Raw genomic sequence first — 23533 nt, 5'->3', positions numbered from 1 at the left:
GAATGTAAAAAAGCCTTTATTCAGTGCTCACATCTTACTCAACACCAACGAATTCATACTGGAGAGAGACCTTATAAATGTACAGAATGTGACAAAGCCTTTAGTCATAGTAGTAATCTCACTAAACATCTGAGAACACACACTTGAGAGAAACTCTAGTAATGGAACAAGTGATGGAAGAGTTTGGTCCAAACATGCATCAGAAAACACAAAAGTTCATATAAGAAACCAATGTAAAATATTTTCCCACATATCTTACACTTGTTTTCTTTCTGTGGATTCTGAACAGTCTGCTGTTGAATAAATTCTGAAGACTGATTAGAAACCTTCCCAATGTATATTCCCAAAAGCAAACCTAGGAATATATCAAATATTTCACCTCATAAACTTAAATTTAATGAAAGAATGGGAATATACAAGGGTATATGAAAGACAGAGGAGCAACGTGACAAATATATAGAAAGGTATTTAATCAAAAGTTAAATCGAAGTAAATATGCGTGCTGCTGCTGCTAAGTCACTTCAGTCGTGTTTGACTCTGTGCGACCCCATAGACGGCGGCCCACCAGGCTCCCCCGTCCCTGGGATTCTCCAGGCAGGAACACTGGAGTGGGTTACCATTTCCTTCTCCAATGCATGAAAGTGAAAAGTGAAGTCGCTCAGTCGTGTTCGACCCCCAGCAACCCCATGGACTGCAGCCTTCCAGGCTCCTCCATCCATGGGATTTTCCATGCAAGAGCACTCCATAGTTAAAACAGATCGAAAATGGATATTTTAGCATGAATCGTGAGATGAAGGTTGACGGTTAGAACATTACAGTTCTTAGCAATGTATATATGCTTGTTAATAATGATGTGATGTGAGGTTATTTGGACTGAATGTAATTCACCACTCAAATAATCCACGTTATGCTTTCTTTCTAGTGTGTTTGCAAACATAGGTTTTTGATGATTTATTAAAGATTAGCCTATTTATATTGTGTTGCAACCATTTCTATCTAATCTCCATTAGAAGATTGAGGATGCCATAATGTAAAATGGACAATGAACATTTAAATAGAGGTGTTTGTCATTGACGTGAAATATCTGGAGGTTGCCATGAAGTAAGTGATCATTTAGTCTTTCCGTGTATTAAAGTAAGACAGAAGTTCGTTACAATAGTAATATCCTTCATTTGTAAGAAGAACACAATGACAGTTCACTGCAATATTGATGTATCTTTATAATATCAACACAAGTCATGATTATTACTTGACAGTGTTGAAATAAGGACAGTAATAAGCTAGAAACGTAAGAAACCCTTCCTGGAAAAGGCATGGAATTGGTGTATATCATGCTTGCTAAGTGCTTCCTAGTCTTTGTTTGGTAAGCCATGGAAATCAGAAATCTCACAACATTCTATCAACAAATGAATATCTTTCTCCGTACTTTTGATCTGTATTTAATCATGGATCATACCGCGGATTGTAAAAGGTTTTATTTCAACTATGTGTGAAATTTAATACATGGTTATTCATAAAAGTGAATGGCTTTTATTGTTTTGGTTGGTTGTAATAAATGAAACGTTAACCCACCACCAACAGCAACCTCGCCCACTTTATTTAAGGTTGTAGTGAAGAGACCGCAATTAACTGTTCGGTAACACACAAAGATGGCATATGGGGAAATTAGTTTACTCACTGGATTTAAACTTCTCATAACTTCATGTACATTCCATCATTTCTAGGTTGTATCTCCTCTCTCATTTTGTAACTACTTAGACACTGGGATGATTCTAGTAAGAAAAATGATACAGAGTATTGTTGACAGTTTCCCTAAACTGCTCCATGATGTTGCTGCCTCAGCATCTGGGGATCAGGCAGCCTGCAGGTCCTTGAGCTCACACCAGCCAGTCTTGTGAGCACATGCACTAGATGAACCCCTTCCTTGAGACCAGCAGTCTTGCTGGACCTCAGGGTCTATCCACAGACCCCCGTTCAATCACACTGAGAGAGTCAATTTCTTGGCAGGTTGATAAGTCCAGGGGTCCCCAAGGAGAGAGGGGTCTGGAATTCTCAAGGAGGAAGAAAGGACAAACGTGGCTTTTTCCTGCTTGAGGACACTCTCTGGAAAAAAAAATTCTGGCTAATCTTGTTGTCTTAAAATGTAAATTATGGGAGTGGGTCTAGTGAGGTCTTTACAACCTCCAGACAGTCTTTTGATTAACTGGAATAACTAACTAAAAGTATGTAACCCCTTCTGAAGTCTATGTCAGAAGCTTTCTCTATCTCTTTTATACTTTAATAAAACTTTATTACACAAAAGCTCTGAGTGATCAAGCCTCATCTCTGGCCCCAGATTGAATTCTTTTTCTCAGGAGGCCAAGAATCCAGGGGTCTTTTTGGTTGAACAACAAGCTTTCAACACCCCCACAGTGCTCACCAGAGTCCTTGACTTGGTTTGAATGAATTAACCCACACTCAGCCTAGAGAGCCTGAGGCAAAGACTCAGGGCAAAGTGTAAAAGCTGAACTGCAAGTACTCCTGTTTTCTCTGCCTGATTCTAGCTTTAACCTCTCTCAGAAATTCCTGCCCTAAATCGTCCCCTACAGAGAAGTCTTAGGTGTGGTGAGTGTGAGGCTTTGAGCTCAGGACTCCGGAACGTTGGTTTCGGGGAAGAAACATCAGAAAAAAAAGGGATTTGCTGATGATTCCTTTCACGGCCCGACTGTAGACCTGCAGATTCATAAGTTCTTGGAGTGGGCACCTGACCACCAGGAATTTGTATTCATTAAGATGGTTCAGAAAGAATCTTTAGCCAAGTGGTTTCCTTCTGGATTCCCATCAGGATTACGTGACCCGTTTCAGAAATGACCTCACTGATGCCCTCCCAACAGAGTTCTGTGTGGTCCTGTGGGAGCATCACTGTGGTGTCTAGGAAGTGTTCCAGGTGATTCTAAGCAGAGGCCCGGGTTAAGGACGTGGCTCCTGGCCCATCTGGTCCATCTTAGAGCTGAGCCCCAGAGTCTTTCTGAGGAGAGGCAGCAGGGTTGGTCTAGCTGGATTTGGACTGCGGAAGTCAGTCAGCTCACATCATCTGTGTGAGCAGAGTGTTAGGAGCTCTCTATGGGGAAAGAACAATCAAGAAATGAGTTCACAGGCTGGTCTCCAGGTAGGAATTGATTGTTCCTGAATCTCTCCTGAGACAGAGGACAGGAGAGGTCGGTCTTCTCAGCTTTTCAAAATCCTTCTGTTTGTAGGAGCGGTGGTTGCAGGTTAGAAAGTTGTGTTGATGCCCTCCAAGGTATTTTCTCAAAACTCGTAAGTGCGTTTGCAGCGTAATATCCCCAGAGAAGACAGAGCAGGAGAAGAAGAGGAGGAAATGGCAGCTTCTCAGGTAAATATCCTGTCCTGGGTCTCAGGCTGTGTCTGCTTTTCCTCCTAAAATGCCCGAATGAGAATATGCAAGCCTTTAGCTCTCTGCTTCTAATTTTTCTTCCCGGGCATTTATTATCATCTTATTTTTCCTATTTCTTCTTATGATAGTGCAGACCAGCCCTTTAGACTACTTCCTTCTGTCCCAGAGCCTTTTCTCTGTTGTCTGCAGCCTCGGTTTCTATGGAGCATGATGAATTCTCAGCGTCGATCAGAGACTTTCAACTGTTGAAAATATTCTTTTTTGTGAGAGATCAGCATTTGCAGTCACTCCTATCCTCACTCCCACTGGGATGTGGTTTGGTGTTGGGATTTTAGGGACGTTGGGAAATGCAGTGATGACTTAGCACCTGCATGCCATTTAGATATTTAGAACAGAGTTTGAAACTGCCATTATACATAGAATCAACTCTCTTCTGTCCATGGGATTTTTCCGGGCAAGAATTCTGCAGTGGGTTGCAATTTCCTCCTCCCCTGGATTCTCTCCACCCCGAGACTGAAGCCGAATCTCCAGCACTGGAAGGCAGATTCTTTACCACTGAGCCAGCTGGGAAGCCCAGTGACTCAACTCAGTGGTCCAGAATTTTCACAAAATTTTCCATGGGCACTGTACAGGGACGTGATGTGAGAGCACTCTAGGAAGCTGGCCTGCTTGGATGATGACAGCTTCCTTCCAGAATCCCTTATCTACCTACTGGGTTTTGGTTCCATCATTTCTAGAATGTTTCTGAAAATTTCTGATTCCCACAATAGTTTGAAATCTCTCCTTTCTAAGGGAAATGGGTATGTATGAATTTGGAAAGAAAGGCTTCAGGATAATTCATTATGCTTGTAACCTTTTTCTTCCTTGATGTACTCTGCCTCCTTCTGTGAGAGTCAATTCCTAGGCAGGTTGATAAGAAGTCCAGGGTCCCGAGGAGGAAGGGGGAGGGAGGTGGTCTGGGACTCTCAAGGAGGAGATAGGGGTCTGCAATTCTCAAGGAGGAGGAAAAGACAAATACCTTCTTTCCCTTTACATTCCTTGGTCTTAGACACATAAAATGACTTTTTAAAGTCTTTATGTGTCTTAGACACAGCACTTTTTCTTTAAGCCGAGAGCTGATGATTATACAACAAAAAACTCGGTTTAAACTTTGTACTAGGGATTATATAACAAAATGTATCCTGCTTGAGATCTTAGAATTTATATTATGGGAGAGGGTCTGGTTCAGTTCAGTTCAGTTGCTCAGTCTTGTCTGACTATTTGCGACCCCATGGACCACAGCACACCAAGCCTCCCTGACCATCACCAACTCACGGAGTTTACTCAAACCCATTGAGTCGGTGATGCCATCCAACCATCTCATCCTCTGTCGTCCCCTTCTCCTCCCACCTTCAATCTTTTCCAGCCTCAGGGTCTTTTGAAATAAGTCAGCTCTTTCCATCATCTTGCCAAAGTATTGGAGTCTTAGTTTCAGCATCAGTACTTCCAATGACTATTCAGAACTGATTTCCTTTAGGATTGTGGGAGTGGGTCTGGTAAAAATTTTAAAACCTTGAGACATTCTTTTGATTTATTGTAATTACTGATTTAAAAAGTATATAGCTCCCTTGCTTAGACTAGCAAGGGGGGCACTCTCCACCCCCTTCTGATGTCTACGTCAGAAACTTCTCTGTCTCTTTTTCACTTTAATAAAGTTCTGCTACACAAATGCTCTTCAGCGATCAACCCTGGTGCCTGGTCCCTGGTCCCAGAGTTAAATCTTCTTGTTTGGAGATCATGAATCTGACACCCTTCACTGGAACCTATCACTGCATTCTAGGTTAGTGGTAATTGTATAAGCTCTGTAGTATTAAATAGGCTCACCTTTTCTTTTTTAATTTTTTCTTTTTTTTTAGTTTTATTATTATTATTATTTTACTTTACAAGATTGTATTGGTTTTGCCATACATCAACATGCATCCGCCAGGGTGTACACGTGTTCCCCATCCTCAACCCCCCTCCCACCTCACTCCCCATACCATCCCTCAGGGTCATGCCAGAGGCACACCTTTTCTTAATTTCACAGTTACACACTTACTTTACCTTCGTCGTACTTGACCAGTATCTCAGGATCTGATGTTATGTATTTGTCAGTGTTATATAGGTGATTTGAAAAAACTATTTGGGGAAATCATTTTCCAGGCTGTATTAACATTGTCTCTTGCGTTCTTGTCTCAACTGAACATATATTGTATTGGACACTGATGAGTCTCTGAAACACAAATATTCCTTTCTCTGATGAACAGGTCTTGTGGGCTCTAAGCTGGACCTGATTACCTTTCTGGAGCAATTGAATGATCCCAGGAGTATAAGGAGAATGGAGTCAACAGCAGTATTCCCAGGTATGTATGAATGGATGGAGATGATGACTCAGATCAGAGGTCCAAGGAGTAGTGAGGAAGTCATCCTTTGTCAGGTGGTTTTGGAAGATCATCTTTGGTGGAAATGATTTTGGAAAACCTGGGTTTGTGTCCACTGCTGTCATAGAAATGTATCAGTGTGAACTAAAAGTCTCCTCTTGTCTTGTGAGAAACTGCATTCATTGGTTGCCCTTCCATTTCTTGGGGGTCCAAGAAAACTGTACCCATTTTGAGTAACTGTATGACAGTCCTTTTAAAGTTTCTTTGTACCTCCAGGCAAAAATGTGTGAGTGAAGTGGTAGACAAACTGCTAAATTTCTAGGAATACTGGGACAGGTTTTTGTTTTCTGATTTATAACTTCCTATTCACTGGGATCTAGAAGGACCTCCTAAATAAATTTCAAACTCAAAAACTTTTTTCACTACAGAAAGCAAAACATCCCGAAAATGAAAGACTGCACATCTCAGGTTTCTCTTTTCCTTATATGATCTCCTATTAAATATCTTAAATATATTTGCCCCAATTCTAAAATGCAAAAATATTTACTATATTCAATTACCTCATAGAATTTTAAAATGAACTGGCATAAATGCTTAGCACATTTCGCACCATATTATTAATACTTGATGCAAGTTATAAACATTTCTAGATTATATAAAGAAATTAGTTTAAAAAGTTCTAATTGGAATATAGCTGTTTTACAATTTTGTACTACTGTATAGAAAAGAGAATCAATTATATCTATCAGTCAGTTCAGTTCCGTCACTCAGTCGTGTCCAATTCTTTGGGACCCCATGGATTACAGCATGCCAGGCTTCCGTGTCCATCACCAACTCCCAGGCCCTGCTCAAACTCACGTTCATCGAGTCAGTGATGCCATCCAACCATCTCATCCTCTGTCGTCCCCTTCTCCTCCTGCCCTCAGTCTTACCCAGCATCAGGATGTTTTCCAACGCATCAGTTCTTCACATCAGATGGTCAAAGTATTGGCGCTTCAGCCTTAGCATCAGTCCTTCCAATGAATATCCAGGATTGATTTCCTTTAGAATAGAGTGGTGTGATCTCCTTGCAGTCTAAGAGACTCTCAAGAGTCTTCTCCAACACCACAGTTCAAAAGCATCAATTCTTCAATGCTCAGGCTTCTTTATGGTTCAAGTCTCACATCCATACATGACTACTGGAAAAACCATATCTTTGAGTACACAGACATTTGTCTGCAAAGGAATGTCTCTATTTTTTGGTATGCTGTCTATATTGCTCATAGCTTTCCTTCCAAGGAGCAAGCGTTTTCTACTTTCATGGTTGAAGTCAACATCTGCAGTGATTTTGCAGCCCAAGAAAAGAAAGTCTGTCACTGTTTTGATTGTTTTCCCATCTATTTGCCATGAAGTGATGGGACCATATGCCATGATCTTAGTTTTCTAAATGCTGAGTTTGAAGCCAACTTTTTCACTCCTCTCTTTCAGTTTCATCAAGACACTCTTCAGTTCCTCTTTTGTTGGGGGCCAGCGTGAGGCACTCCACCCATGGCAAAGGTCATGAGGAAGGAGGCTCAACATACACAAAGGCGGGATCGAGCCTCAGGAGTCCCCCTGGAAATCCTCGAGCATCTACCCCCATAACCAGAGCCTGCCTACTTGACTACTTTGTGCTCTCACCTACACCTCTGACTTTACGGGGGGGGGGGGGGGGCTGTCCCCCCCACCTCTTTTGGAGAAGGAGTTAACTTAGAGCTCCAGTTAATAAAAACTCCTGGGTGTGACAAGAGTGTTTCAACCTACAAACTCCTCTGAAGGTTCTCTAGCCTGCCTGACAGGCTTGTCCAGCCACATGTGATTGCTCACAGCCTCCCAACAGTGAGAGGCATGAGATGCTTTAAACCTTCTAAAAACAGGTTCTTTAGAGAAGTTAGAAAAGCATTAGTATAAGTATAGTGGGCTGATTAGAAATTGTATTGGTGAAGGGTTTTTCATTTGTTGAGCAAATGCTTACTGCTAAGTCTCCACATCCCCTGCCCTTATACACATTAATGAATATATAGAAGAAATAAGTATTAACCTTTGATATTAATCACATTAGACCTTAGGCTAAGTAAATTCTTTCCTTAATTAAAACCCACTACACCCTCACCCTATAGGAATGTAACGTTATTTGGGTGGCATCTGTTTTAAGAATAATCACCCCTGGAGAAATAAGTGTTGACTGACCGCTGTCACAAGGAGAGGGTCTTAAATTGTCAGCAGGCCCCCTGGCCAGAAGATGATGTAACACCCCTAATACCTCTGTATACATTTGTATGAAGCACCTGACTTTAATAAAAGTCAGGACTGCTGTCCCCACGTGACTTTTGCATAACATCTCAGTGTATAAAAACAGACTCTGGAAAATAAAGAATTGGGATCAGTTCCTTGAAATACTGGTCTCCCCATGTCTCTCTCTCTTTCTCTCAAACTCTGGCTGAGTCTCCATCTGGAGCACGAAACCCGCCATGCTTACTAGTTATGCCTGGGCTTCTAAGATCCGACTGGGGAGGCCTCAGTGCCTCCTCTCCTTCAGGAGAACAGAAGGACGCCTGCGGCCTACGTAAGTGGTGCAAACTTCTTGTCTTGAAGTTTTATTGGTCTCCTGCGTAAACCAAGCTACTCAGACTCTTCTCCACTGAATTTCCCTATTGAGCTATCTTCATTCTATTACTCTTTATATCTCTAATTAATATCTAATTGAAGCTATTGTATCCTGATCCTCACGACGTCGGCCCCGCTTCGAATACTCTGGATCAGCCGGGGCTGGACCCCGGCACTCTTTGCTTTCTGCAATTAGGGTCGTGTCATCTGTATATCTGAGGTTATTGATATTTCTCCCTGCAGTCTTGATTCCAGTTTGTGCTTCTTTAAGCGCGACATTTCACATGATGCAAAGTGAAAGTGAAAGTCAATCATATCAGATCAGATCAGCCTCTCAGTCGTGTGTGACTCTTTGCGACACCATGAATCACAGCACGCCAGGCCTCCCTGTCCATCACCAACTCCCAGAGTTCACTCAGACTCACGTCCATCGAGTCAGTGATGCCATCCAGCCATCTCATCCTCGGTCGTCCCCTTCTCCTCCTGCCCCCAATCCCTCCCAGCAGCAAAGTCTTTTCCAATGAGTCAACCCTTCCCATGAGGTGGCCAAAGTACTGGAGTTTCAGCTTTAGCAGCATTCCTTCCAAAGGAATCCCAGGGCTGATCTCCTTCAGAATGCACTGGTTGGATCTCCTTGCAGTCCAAGGGACTCTCAAGAGTCTTCTCCAACACCACAGTTCAAAAGCATCAATTCTTCGGCGCTCAGCCTTCTTCACAGTCCAACTCTCACATCCATACATGACCACAGGAAAAACCATAGCCTTGACTAGACGAACCTTTGTTGGCAAAGTAATGTCTCTGTTTTGAATATGCTATCTAGGTTGGTCATAAATTTTCTTCCAAGGAGTAAGCGTCTTTTAATTTCATGGCTGCAGTCACCATCTGCAGTGATTTTGGAGCCAGAAAAATAAAGTCTGACACTGTTTCCACTGTTTTCCCATCTATTTCCCATGAAGTGCTGGGACCGGATGCCATGATCTTCGTTTTCGGAATGTTGAGCTTTAAGCCAACTTTTCACTCTCCACTTTCACTTTCATCAGAGGCTTTTGAGTTCTTCTTCACTTTCTGCCATAAGGGTGGTGTCATCTGCATATCTGAGGTTATTGATATTTCTCCCAGCAATCTTGATTCCAGCTTGTGTTTCTTCCAGTCCAGCGTTTCTCATGATGTACTCTGCATATAAGTTAAATAAGCAGGGTGACAATATACAGCCTTGATGATCTCCTTTTCCTATTTGGAACCAGTCTGTTGTTCCATGTCCAGTTCTAACTGTTGCTTCCTGACCTGCATACATTTCTCAAGAAGCAGATCAGGTGGTCTGGCATTCCCATCTCTTTCAGAATTTTCCACAGTCTATTGTGATCCACACAGTTAAAGGCTTTGGCATAGTCAAGAAAGCAGAAATAGATGTTTTTTCTGGAACTCTCTTGCATTTTCTGTGATCCAGTGGATGTTGGCAATTTGATCTCTGGTTCCTCTGCCTTTTCTAAAACTAGCTTGAACATCAAGACGGTCCACATATTGCTGAAGCCTGGCTTGGAGAATTTTGAGCGTTACTTTACTAGCGTGTGAGATGAGTGCAATTGTGCGGTAGTTTGAGCATTCTTTGGCATTGCCTTTCTTTGGGATTGGAATGAAAACTGTCCTTTTCCAGTCCTGTGGCCACGGCTGAGTTTTCCAAAATTGCTGGCATATTGAGTGCAGCACTTTCACAGCATCATCTTTCAGGATTTGGAATAGCTGAACTGGAATTTCATCACCTGCAAACTCACTCAGTTCTGACCAACTCTTTGTGACCCTATGGACTATACAATCCATGGACTTCTTCAGGCCAGAATACTGGAGTGGGTAGCCATTCCCTTCTCTAGGGGATCTTCCCAACCCAGGCACCGAGCTGAGAGCTCCTGCATGATGTACTCTGCATATAAGTTAAATAAGCAGGGTGACAATAGGCAGTCTTGACATATTCCTTTCCCAATTTGCAACTAGTCCATTGTTCCATCTCCGGTACTGTTTCTTCTTGACTTGCATACAGATTTCTCAGGAGGCAGGTAAGGTGGTCTGGTATTCCCATCTTGTTAAGAATTTTCCACTTTATTTTGATCCACACCATCAAAGGCTGTGGCGTAGTCAATAAGGCATAAGTAGATGTTTTTCTGGAACTCTCTTGCTTTTTCTATGATTCAACGGATGTTGGCAGTTTAATCTCTGGTTCCTCTGCCTTTTGTAAATCCAGCTTGAACATCTGGAAATTCTCGGTTCATATACTGTTGATGCCATGCTTGGAGAATTTTGAACCTTACTTTTGTAGTATGTGAAATGAGTGCAATTGTGCACTAGTTTCATCATTCTTTGGCATTGTCTTTCTTTGGGAATGGAATGAAAACTGACCTTTTCCAGTCCTTGGCCACTACTGAGGTCTCCAAATTAGCTGGCATACTGTCTGCAGCACTTGAGCAACATCATCTTTTAGGACTTGAAACAGCTCAACTGGAATTCTATCACCTCCACTAGCTTTATTCATAGTGATCCTTCCCATGGCCCACTTGACTTCAGACTCCAGGATGTCTGTCTCTAGCTGAGTCATCACACGATCCTGGTTATATTGGTCATTATGATCTTTTTTGTATATCTCTCCTTGTATTCTTGTCGCTTTTTCTTAATTATTCTCCACTTCTGTTAGGTCCATACCATTTCTGTCCTTTATTGTGCCCATCTTTGTATGAAAAGTTCCCTTGGTATATCAATTTCCGTGAAGAGATCTCCAGTCTTCCCCATTCTATTGATTTCTGTACCACTTTGGTCTCCACAGAGCTATGAGTACACTTGCCTGTGTTTCAACCATATTTTTAAAAGGCTCTCTTCTTATTTAATTTCTTAAGAACTAGCACTTTATTTAGTTTATCTTATTTGTAATCCACTTCCTTGGACACTGTCTTATGTGTCCTCAGTTTCTGATTCGTTTTCTGTCACTATCATTTATTATTTTTAGACTGAAACATCTAATAGAACATTCTCAGAAACATGTTTAAAAAGAAGTGGATTAAAGAATTATCAGAAGCCTAGGATTTGTGAAAATGTCTGGTGTCTCCACTTAAGATGACTAAAAGCAAGAAGTAATTTTTAGATTGCTTATCTTCTCTTCATTTAGTGGTTCTTGTAGGGTTTGATGTTGCTTTACTCTCTATATCCTATTTCTTTGCCATCTCATTTTGTCCAGTTTTCTGGCTGTGATCTCTGTTTTGACGGCTACAGGAACCCAGTTAGTCTTCCATTTGGTGTCTGCAACTTGTTGGGTGAGGTTGGTGCAGGGGTTTGTGCCTTTATCCCCTCGACCTGGGCTTTAATTGGATTACTATGGCCAGAGCTTGCCCTGGATATTGAGGGGAACTTCCCCATTGCTCTGTGGTTTTCACTGCCCTCTTTGTGGTGATACCTCTCCCTGGTTGGTGGAATAGAGCCCCAGATCTGTTTCTGAGCTGTGTTTCTGATCTGTGGTGCGAGGCTGGTGGGACTGGGGCACACCCACTGGGAGAGAAGCCACTGAATATTTCTCCTCACAAAATATTCTCCACGGGGTGTGCTCTGTGTGTCACCTTTCATGCTCTAGCAAGGTCTTGTGTGATCCTATTATTGGCATTGCTCTTGGCCCCACCCTAAGCATGGGTCACCCTGTTTATTTAACTCATATGTAGAGTACATCATGAGAAATGCTGGACTGCATGAAGCACAAGCTGGAATCAAGATTGCTGGTAGAAATACCAATAATCTCAGGAATGCAGATGACACAACCCTTAGGGCAGAGAGCGAAGAAGAGTTAAAGAGCCTTTTGATGAAACTGAAAGAGGAGAGTGAAAAAGTTCGCTTAAAACTCAACATTCAGAAAACTAAGATCATGGCATCTGGTCTCAACACTTCATGGGAAATAGATGGGAAACAATGGAAACAGTGACAGACTTTATTTTCTCGGGTTCCAAAATCACTGCAGCCATATAATTTAAAGATGTTTATTCCTTGGAAGAAAAGTTATGACGAACTTAGATAGCATATTAAAAATCACAGATATTATTTTGCCAACAAATGTCCGTGTAGTCAAGGGTATGGTTTTTCCAGGAGTCATGTACGGATGGCACAGTTGGGCTATAAAGAAAGCTGAGCACTGAAGAATTGATGCTTTGTAACTGTGGTGGTGAAGACTCTGAGTCCCTTGGAGAGCAAGGAGATCCAACCAGTCCATCATAAAGGAAATCAGTCCTGAATATTCATTGAAAGGACTGTTGCTGAAGGTGAAACTCGAATACTTTGGCCACCTGATGCGAATAAGTGACATTAGAAAAGACCCTGATACTGGGATAGGTTGAAGACAGGAGCAGAAGGGGACAATAGAGGATGAGATGGTTGGGTGGCATCACTGACTCAATGGGGTCCCAAAGAGTCGGACACGACTGAGCGACTGAACTGAATTGAATCACTCAGATGAACCGTTGGGAGGAAACTGTAACCAGAGACCTGATTACAACAGGGCAGTTGGCTTTTCTCTTAGGAAGTGAGTCCAGAAAGAAAGAGGGAGACCGGAACCCACATTGTTGTTTATAACATAACCACAGAAGTTACTCCTGCCAGAGTCTGTTGATACACAGATTGCTTCTGTTAATTGTTGTTGCGGCTGCTGCTGAAGTGATTACGTTCTACTTTTCGTCACTGAGGAGACACCCATCTTCACACACTCACACAAAGGGCTTTTGAATTTTCCCCGTTTTTCAACTTGCTGAAAACACCTCGGCTTCCCATAGAGACACCTCTCAAAATTTTTCTCTTTTGCCTTAATTGTCTGAAACACTAGTTAGAACAGGCAAGAAGCAGCTCTGCTCCAGAAGGAATCCAAGAGATTTAAAGGCATCAAAAGGCAGAGAAAGGAAGCACAACTGGACAGAAGGACCAACAGACCCAAAATTGACAGGAGTGGGGTTGAGGGGAGGCAAGGCTCCACCCCCACTGGCCCCTCCCCTACGTACCTGCGCTTGTGGCCTCGTCCTACCTTCTACCTTACGACGCCTCTCCTTGGCCGCGGCGTAGCGCACTCACCTGCCTCCGTACCGGATCATCCTCCCGCGCGTGCGCAGTATCCTGCAGACCCGGAATTGCTTTTAAATGAGTGACAGAGTGTCCTGGTGAGTTTTGTTTGTTTAAAACCCGATTCCTAGTCCCACAGCCTTTTGTCTTTCACACGTGGGTTTCCGGGGTCTCTGTGAACGTTCAAACTACCGTCTCCATTTTCCCGTCCCCAGTGTATGTCCTCGTATCGCCGTGAGAAGTTCTGAAGTCCTTCATCTTAGCTGCCGGCTCCCTGGGGTCCACATCCGCTTCCTGTTACTATCGTTCTAGAGTCCACGTCCTTCTCTGGGAGTTCGCCTTCTAACTTGTGGAGACCGCTGCTTAAAGTCCTGCATTGCCCAATCCCTAAGTCCCTGATCCACGAAGAAGTGAAGGAGGCTGTATCTGTATGGAGTTTGGTCAGAGTCTCGCCTACGGTTTGAAGGGGAGGGTCAGCCTAGAACGTGTGGTTTTCACAGGAAGGGCCGCAAGTTCTGAAGAAAAGAATAAAACTAAAAACACCACGTTTGAGTCTGTGTTCCAGAATCCCTGCTGTGTCAGTGGCCGTAGAGGATTGTATTTTGTACCTCTTGTGATCCTCCCTTTGTGTGGGGCTGTGTTATAGGGAGCTCAGTGTGGTTTTCTAGGTATTGAACAGTCTATTTTCAACATTCAGGGGTCACTTCCCAAGACTGATCTTACGTGAGAAGGAAGCCCAGAGGAAGAGGAAAGCAAGGAGTCAGAAATGACTCATTCCGAGGTAAGAGGCATAGTCCTTTGGTTTGTTTATTCTGTCTCTTTCCTGAAATGCTGTTTCTTTGGACTTGATAAGCTTCTTAACTTCTGAACGGGTTTGTTTACACTTACACATAATCATGATCCCAAGGAACCCATTGTCCTCCTGACACATCAGAATGACAGAAAACACAGTATTGCCAGCCAAAGAAGCTCAGTTCAGTGCAGTTCAGTCGCTCAGTCGTGTCCGACTCTTTGCAACCCCATGAATCGCAGCACGCCAGGCCTCCCTGTCCATCACCAACTCCCGGAGTTCACTCAGACTCACGTCCATCGAGTCAGTGATGCCATGCAGCCATCTCATCCTCTGTCGTCCCCTTCTTCTCCTGCCCCCAATCCCTCCCAGCATCAGAGAATTTTCCATTGAGTCAACTCTTCGCGTGAGGTGGCCAAAGTACTGCAGTTTCGGCTTTAGCGTCATTCCTTCCAAGAAATCCCAGGGCTGATCTCCTTCAGAAAAGACTGGTTGGAACTCCTTGCTGTCCTAGGGACTCTCAAGAGTCTTCTCCAATATCACAGTTCAAAAGCATCAATTCTTCGGCGCTCAGCCTTCTTCACAGTCCAACTTTCACATCCATACATGACCACAGGAAAAACAATAGGCTTGACTAGAGGGACCTTTGTTGGCAAAGTAATGTCTCTGCTTTTCAATATGCTATCTAAGTTGGTCATAACTTTCCTTCCAAGGAGTAAGCGTCTTTTAATTTCATGGCTGCAGTCACCATCTGCAGTAATTTTGGAGCCCAAAAAATAAAGTCTGACACTGTTTCCACTGTTAACCCATCTATTTCCTATGAAGTGATGGGACCAGATGCCATGATCTTCGTTTTCTGAATGTTGAGCTTTAAGCCAACTTTTTCACTCTCCACTTTCACGTTCATCAAGAGGCTTTTGAGTTCCTCTTCACTTTCTGCCATAAGGGTGGTGTCATCTGCATATCTGAGGTGATTGATATTTCTCCCGGCAATCTTGATTCCAGCTTGTGCTTATTCCAGTCCAGTGTTTCTCATGATGTACTCTGCATATAAGTTAAATAACCAGGGTGACAATATACAGCCTTGACATACTCCTTTTCCTATTTGGAACCACTCTGTGGTTCCATATCCAGTTCCAACTGTTGCTTCCTGACCTACATACAGATTTCTCAAGAGGCAGGTCAGGTGGTTTGGTAGTCCCATCTCTTTCAGAATTTTCCAGTCTATTGTGATCCACACAGTCAAAGGCTTTGGCATAGTCAATAAAGCAGAAATAGATGTTTTTCTGGAACTCTCTTGCTTTTTCCATGATCCAGCGGATGTTGGCAATTTGGTCTCTGGTTCCTCTGCCTTTTCTAAAACCATCTTAAACATCAGGAAGTTGACAGTTCACGTATTGCTGAAGCCTGGCTTGGAGAATTTTGAGCATTACTTTACTAGAATGTGAGTTGAGTACAATTGTGCAGTACTTTGAGCATTCTTTGGCATTGCCTGGGATTGGAATGAAAACTGAGCTTTTCCAGTCCTGTGGCCACTGCTAAGTTTTCCAAATGTGCTGGCATATTGAGTACAGCACTTTCACAGCATCATCTTTCAGGATTTGAAAGAACTCATCTGTAATTCCATCACCTCCACTAGATTTGTTCGTAGTGATGCTTTCTTTTTTTTTTTTATTTCCTTAATGATGCTTTCTAAGGCCCACTTGACTTCACATTCCGGGATGTCTGGCTCCAGGTCAGTGATCGCACCATCGTGATTATCTGGGTCGTGAAGATCTTTTTTGTACAGTTCTTCTGTGTATTCTTGCCACCTCTTCTTAATATCTTCCGCTTCTGTTAGGTCCATACCATTTCCGTCCTTTATCGAGCCCATCTTTGCATGAAATGTTCCCTTCATTTCGCTAATTTTCTTGAAGAGATCTCTAGTCTTTGCCATTCTGTTGTTTTCCTCTATTTCTTTGCATTGATCGCTGAGGAAGGCTTTCTTATCTCTTCTTGCTATTCTTTGGAACTCTGCATTCAGATGCTTATATCTTTCCTTTTCTCCTTTGCTTTTCGCTTCTCTTTTTTTCACAGCTATTTGTAAGGCCTCCCCAGATAGCCGTTTTGCTTTTTTGTATTTCTTTTCCATGGGGATGGTCTTGATCCCTGTCTCCTGTACAATGTCCCGAACTTCATTCCATAGTTCATCAGGCACTCTATCAGATCTAGGCCCTTAAATCTATTTCTCACTTCCACTGTATAATTATAAAGGATTTGATTTGGGTCATACCTGAATGGTGTAATGGTTTCCCCTACTTTGTTCAAGTTAAGTCTGAATTTGGTAATAAGGAGTTCATGATCTGAGGCATAATCAGCTCCTGGTCTTGTTTTTGTTGACTGTATAGAGCTTCTCCATCTTTGGCTGCAAAGAATATAATCAATCTGATTTCGGTGTTGCCCATCTGGTGATGTCCATGTGTAAAGTCTTCTCTTGTGTTGTTGGAAGATGGTGTTTGTTATGACCAGTGCATTTTCTTGGCAAAACTCTATTAGTCTTCGCCGTGCTTCATTCCGTATTCCAAGGCCAAATTTGCCTGTTACTCAGATCTTATCTGACAGATTGTTATAATAACCCCTTTTGATGTTTGTCCACAAAGCTTCCTAAATGATTTGACTTCTAGCTGACTTTCAAATGCTTCAGAGGGCCCCTGAGACATCCCAGGGAGCTATTAAACTACCTGGGTTCATTGGACATGTAAAGTTACATGGGAAGTCCTGTTGAGTGGGTGTAAATATTCTCAGATTATAGTGTATGGTGGATTTTACCAATATAGATATCCTAAAATTATGTGGAGTTCATATAGATCTGATACGCCCTAATAAAATCAGGTCAACTATAATTCTACTTATCCTGTTAAAGTGTTACAAGTCACAGCAGTGACCAGGCTACACGGTCAATTGCAGTTTAATCAGATTTAAACATGCCTTCTATGGTTTCACTCGGATGCCTTTGGAAAAATACTGCTACTTCATGATTTATGGAAAAGATTTTTCTAAGGTTAACCGATAAACAGCTTTTGTTTGCTATCTGGTAAGCTGGTAGCAGACTGGAATTTAGTCTAATCTCTATGTTAATACAACAAAGTTTTCTTAGAATGCAGCTTTCAAGAAGAGATTATGAATTTCTTTGCCTTTAAGTGATTTACTTTCATTTTTAAAATCTTTTGTTACTTTGGTAAAGTAAATAAGCGTTACTTAAGGTTATGGTACATGTAGACAAAGCTTATTCATCTTCTCCAAAAGTAACCCCTCATGGTTAGACTTTTGCCATCCTGATGCCTTAAAACATGGCCGTGGTCTGCTCCTGAATCACGGAATAAATATGCTACTGTGGCCCTGCTTATTTTATAATTGCTCTTTCAGATGAGAATAGTTTCTCTAATGGCTTGTGGATCATAAGCCGTCCTCCTTTCTTCACATTAGAAATTGGGTAAATAGGAAAACTGTGTAAAAAAATATATTTTATAATACCAGCCAAGCCACCAAATCACGACCAGGTCTCTGAACTTGCCGTTTTCATCTTGGATCACATTAGGAAGACTTCCCACGGCCTATTGGCATCTGTACTTTGTATTTCAGGGACGGCTAATGTTTCAGGATGTGGCCATAGACTTCACTCAAGAGGAGTGGGAATGCCTGGACCCCAGTCAGCGGAAATTGTACAGGGACGTGATGGTAGAGAACTACAGGAACCTGGCCTCCTTGGGTGAGGATAACTGCCTTCCAGAATCCCTTATCTACCCACTTTGTTTTTGTTCTGTCATTTCTAGAATGTCTTCTGAAATTTTCTGCTTCCCACAGTATTTTCAGATCTGTGCTGTCTAGGGGATAATAGGTTATTTCTGAGTTTAGAAAGAAAGGCTTCATGATGAATCGTTGTGCTGGTGATGTTTTTCTTCCTTGATGTACTCTGCATCCTTCATTCTAGCTTAGTGGTAATTGTGTAAGTTCTGTGGTATTAAATAGTTGCACCCTCTCTTAATCTCACATTGACACTACTTACTTTTGCCTTAGTACTACTTGACCAGAATCTCAGGACCTGATTGTTAGGTGTGTGTTAGTATTGTATAGCAGCTTTGAATAAAGTATTTCAGGAAATCGTTTTCTAGAAGAAAATGCATTTTCGTCTCACCTGAATACATATTGGATTCGATACTGATGAATCTAACAACACAAATACTCCTTTCTCTGATCACCAGGGCTTCTCTCTAAGGTGGACCTGGTCACCTTTCTGGAGCTATTGAAGGATCCCAGGAATATGAGGAGAATGGAGGCAACAGCCATTTACCCAGGTAGGTATGAATGGCTGGAGATGATGACTCAGATGAGAGGTCCAAGGAGCAGCAAGGAACTCATCCTTCATCACGTGATGTTGGGAGATTTGCTTCAATGGAAATGGTTTTTGAAAACCTGGGTTGGTTCTGCTACTGTGATAGCAATGTATCACCTGCCCCATTCTCTCTTTCTGAAATCTTCATGAATTTATCTCCAGTGATTACTTTTCTCCATCACAGTGTGACCTAAAAGTCTCCTCTTGGCTTCTGACAAACTGCATTCATTCATTGCTCTTCGATTTCTTGGGGGCCCTAGGAAAACTCTGCCCATTTCTGAGTAACTGTATGACAGTCCTTTTAAAGTTTCCTTCTATCTCTAGACAGAAATGTGTGAGTGGAGTGGTAGACAAACTACCAAATTTCCAGGAATACTAGGGACGGGTTTTTGTTCTCTGATTTATAACTTCCTATCTACTGGGAGCGACCCAGAGGACCTTCTAAGTAAATTTCAAATTCAAGTAATTTTTCACTGCAGAAAGCAAAACCTGGTGAAAATGAAACAATGCACATCTCAGGTTGACTTGAAAGTTTCTCTTTACCTTATATGATCTCATACTAAATATCTTTAGTGTATTTGCCCCAATTCTAATGTGCTAAAATACTTTATTGTGTTTTATTACCTCATAGAATTTTAAAATAAATGGACATAAAATCTGAGCACATTTTCCACTACATTATTAATGGTTGATTCAAACTATGACAATTTTTAGATTATATAAAGAAATCTTTATTAAAAGTTCTAATTGGAATATAGCTGTTTTCCAATTTTGTACTCCTATACAGCAAAGAGCATCAATTATACATATCAGTCAGTTCAGTTCTGAGTCTGCGATCCATGGTCTGCAGCAGGCCAGGCTTCCCTGCCCATCACTAACTCCCAGAGCCTTCTCAAACTCATGTCCATCGAGTCAGTGATGCGATGCAATCATCTCACCCTCTGTCGTCCACTTCTCCTCTCATCTTCAATCTTTCCCAGCATCAGGGTCTTTCTCAGTGGGTCAGTTCTTCATATCAGGTGGCCAGAGTATCAGAACTTCGGCTTCACTATGTCCTTCCAATGAATATTGAGGACTGATTTCCTTTAGAATGGAGTGGTGTGATCTTCTTGCAGTCCAAGGGACTCTCAAGAGTCTTCTCCAATAGCAGAGTTCAAAGGCATCAATTCTTCAGCAGTCAGCTTTCTTCATGGTCCAACTCTCACATCCGTAAATGACTACTGGAAAAACCATAGCTTTGACTGGATGGACCTTTGTCAGCAAAGTAGTGTTTCTGGTTTTTAATTTGCTGCCTAGGTTGGTCATAGCTTTTCTTCCAAGGAGCAAGCATCTTTTACTTTCATGGCGGTAGTCACCATCTGCAGTGATGTTGGAACCCCCCAAAAATAAAGTTTCTCACTGTTTCCACTGTTTCTCCCACTATTTGCCATGAAACGATCTGACCGGTGCCATGATCTTTGTTTTTTGAAGATTGAGTTTGAAGCCAGCTTTTTCAGGCTCTTCTTTCAGTTTCATTAAGAGACTCCTCAGTTCCTTTTGGCTTTCTGCTCTAAGGGTGGTGTCATCTGTGTATCTGAGATTATGGATATTTCTCCCTGAAATCATGATTCCAATTTGTGCTTCATCCATCCCAGTATGTCCCAATATGTACCGTGCATATACATTAAATGAGCAGGCTGACAATGTACAGCCTTGACGTACTCCTTTCCCAATTTGGAATCAGTCCGTTGTCACATGTCCAGTTCTCACTGTTGCTTGTTGACATGCATAGAGATTTCTCAGGAGGCAGGTAAGGTAGTCTGGTGTTCCCATCTCTTTAAGAATTTTTCACAGTTTCTTGTCCACACAATCAAAGGCTGTGATATAGTCAATAAAGCAGATGTCGTCGTTTCTCCAGAAATCTCTCGCTTTTTATATGATCCCAGGCATGTTGGCAATTTGATCTCTGGTTCCTCTGCCGTTTCTAAGTCCAGCTTGAACATCTGGAAGCTGTCGGTTTACGTACTGTTAAAGCCTGGCTTGGAGAATTTGGAGCCTTTGCTATTGTTGGAAATGAGGGAAATTGTGTAGTAGTTTGAGCGTTCTTTGGCATTGCTTTTCTTTGTGATTGGAATGAAAACTGACCTTTTTCCGTCCTGAGGCCACTGCTGAGTTTTCCAAATTTGCTGGCTTATCGAGTGCAGAACTTTAGCATTATCATCTTTTAGGACTTGAAATAGGTCAGCTGGAGTTCCATCACCTGCACTAGGTTTGTTGGTCCTCATGCCTTCTAAGGCCGACTTTACTTTGGATGCCAGGATGTCTGTTACTAGGTGAGGGACCACACCATCGTGGTTATCTCGGTCATTAAGATCTTTTTTGTATAGTTCTTCCATATATTCTTGCCAACTTCTCTTAATATCTTCTTCTTTTAGGTCCATCCTGTTTCTGTCCTTTATCGAGCCCATGTTTGCATGAAATATTCTTAAAAGAGATCTCTAGTCTTTACCGTCCTATTGATTCCTTCCCATTTAGGTCTGCACAGAGCAATGAGTAGAGTTCCCTCTTTCAATCATAGTTTTAAAGTCTCTCTTATTTAATTTCTTAAAACTAGTACTTTATTAAGTTTATCTTATTTGTATTCAGCTTCCTTGGACACTGTCTTATGTGTCCTCAGTTTCTGACTAGTTCTCTGTCACTATCATTTATGCTTCTTAGATTGAAACAGCTAATAGAACATTCTCAGAAACATGTGTGGCAAGAAGTGGATTTAAGAATTACTAGGCACCTAGGATTTGTGAAAGTGTTTAGTGTCTCCACTTAAGATGACTAAAAGCAAGAAGTAATCATTAGATTGCCTATCACCTCTTAATTCAGTGGTCTTTGGAGGGTTTTATCTTGTTTCTTCCCCTATATCGTATGTCTTTGCCATCTCATGTTGTCCTGCGTTCTGTATGTGGTCTTTGTTTTGAAGCATGCAGCCACCTAGTTAATCTTCCTTCTGATAGCTGCACCTTGGTGGGTGAGGTTGGTCCAGAGGTTTGTGCCCTTGTCCTCTCTTGATCTGTGCTCTGATTGCTGTGAACTGTGACCAGAGCCTGCCCTGGATATTCAGGGCTGTTTCCCCCTTGTTCTGTGGTTGTTAGTGCCCTCTGGTGGTGTCTGCTCCCTGCATGGTGGAATAGAGCTCCCAGATCTGAGTCTTTGCTGTGATTCTGATCTGTGGTGCCAGGCAGGTGGGATTGGGGCACACCCACTGGGAGAGAAGTCACTGAATATTACTCCTCTAGGAATGTTCCCCTCAGGGTGTGCTCTGGTGTCCTCTCTCATGCGTTCTGCAAGCTCTCATGTTATGAGGTGCTAGCACTGCTCTTGTCCCCACCTTAACCATGGGCATGATGGCACACGGCCCTGGTGTCTCTCAGCTGTTGTTTTCACAAGGTCACCAGCATAGATTCAGTGAAGTCAGGTTCTGGGATTGCATTCAGCATGGAGCTGGACCCGCTGTAGTGCTATGGAGAAGCTCAGGCTCTGTCCTGGCCCAGCCCCCTTGGATAGGAGCCCACAAAGTCTACAGCTACTAAAGCTATACCTGCCGTGAATGAGAGAGCCCTTGGTTGTTGGTTCAGATGCTCTGTAGGGGCTGAGGTTACAAAGCTGGTCATGGGTATAATACCGTGGCTTGTGTTGCTGCAAGGAGAGTTTTCAGCTTTTCTTCTTTATTGCTGGCATTCACCTGTGCTTTCTGCTCCATCTGTGCATGTGGCCAACTCACAGGTGTCTTCTCCTGAGGCTGCCCCAGAGCTCAGGATTCTGCTGATTGTGGAGGAGGTCGATGGGGGAGGCCATGGCTGGGGGCTCAAATGATCCCAGGCTGTGTAGAGTTCTTCATAGTCCTTGGATAGCAGGGGCAGGCATAAGGGACAAAGGATGCAGCTGGCTCATTCTCTGGGCATCACTCAACAATGACACTTTCTCTGTAGTGGTTCATGCTTCCTCCACAAGCATCCTGTTTATAGACCTCCTCCCTCACTCCCATCCCCTCAGTATGTCTCCTCACAGCACACCGCAGTCCTCTGCCTGGGTCTGCTCTCCAAACCCCACATTTCAGCACCCAGCCCTTGTCTGCATTACTGGACATGCCGCTAAGGCTGGGTGGGCAGGGCTGGGGTCAGAACCCTGTGTGCAAGTCTCACTCTGTCCTGCTGCCACACACTGTTTGCCGTGTTCTCTTCCCACAGAGAATGAGGCTCTTCTGTCCAAATTGAGCTCCCCCAGTGAGGGGATTCCTTGAATATGGAGACATCTCCTCACTTTCATCTCCCTGCAGGGTTGCAGGCCCCAACCCACTTCCTCTCCTCTTCTTTTTCCTTCTTCTTTCTTTTGTCCTACCCTACAGAGCAGGAATCTTTCTTTTCCTTTCAGATTTCCAAGGGCCTCCGCTAGTGTTCAGCTGGGCTCTGTGAGAATTGTTCCCATTTCTCATTCATTTGTGGAGAGAGAGATGAGCTCCACATCTGCCTAAGCCTCTGGCATCTTGATCCTTCCATCTCCATTGTATTTTTAAACTAGCTATGGTCATCAATTTTCTGTAAATCTTTAAAGATATTCACTAGGAATAGCAGGTAAAATTACTTGTTATTTGGTATCTTTCAGCTATGTCTCCACAGGACACCCAGGATTTGATGCCAAAGAATCCAGCATTAGAAGATGTATTCCGAAAAGTAAACCTAGGAATGTATCAAATATTTCACCTCAAAAACTTAAATTTAATGACGGATTGGGAATATACCAGGGTAAATGAAAGACAGTTCTTCCCCCAACAGATATCTTCTATCCATTCCAAGATGTATAATGTTGATGATAATGGAAGAGATGCAATCCAACCATCATTGTTCAAT

The 23533-nt window shown here is 42.6% G+C and overlaps 2 protein-coding genes and 1 long non-coding RNA gene across 12 annotated transcripts in view; all 3 read left to right on the top strand.

Annotated features, from left to right (window-relative positions):
• Positions 1–23533, top strand: part of LOC129632145 (zinc finger protein 345-like) — a 76536-nt gene that overhangs the window by 25974 nt on the left and 27029 nt on the right. The window lies entirely within an intron of this gene.
• On the top strand, positions 3305–8208 carry LOC129632152 (uncharacterized). Its single transcript, XR_008704345.1, has 3 exons — positions 3305–3373; positions 5680–5775; positions 7261–8208. It is a non-coding gene; the product is annotated as an uncharacterized LOC129632152 (long non-coding RNA).
• LOC129632074 (zinc finger protein 267-like) overlaps positions 17912–23533 on the top strand; it is a 7795-nt gene continuing 2173 nt past the window's right edge. The window contains exons 1-3 of the mRNA XM_055553505.1: positions 17912–18029; positions 18523–18615; positions 23289–23533. The exon at positions 23289–23533 is cut by the window's right edge and continues 1078 nt beyond it. Coding sequence (XP_055409480.1) covers positions 17912–18029; positions 18523–18615; positions 23289–23533 — 456 coding nt within the window. The remainder of the gene's footprint in view (positions 18030–18522; positions 18616–23288) is intronic.

This window comes from Bubalus kerabau, chromosome 17, assembly GCF_029407905.1.
Source record: "Bubalus kerabau isolate K-KA32 ecotype Philippines breed swamp buffalo chromosome 17, PCC_UOA_SB_1v2, whole genome shotgun sequence".
In the NCBI taxonomy this organism is placed as follows: Eukaryota; Metazoa; Chordata; class Mammalia; order Artiodactyla; family Bovidae; genus Bubalus; species Bubalus kerabau.
Note: the sequence above shows the minus strand (reverse complement) of the source record. Positions and strands in the feature narration are given on the sequence as shown.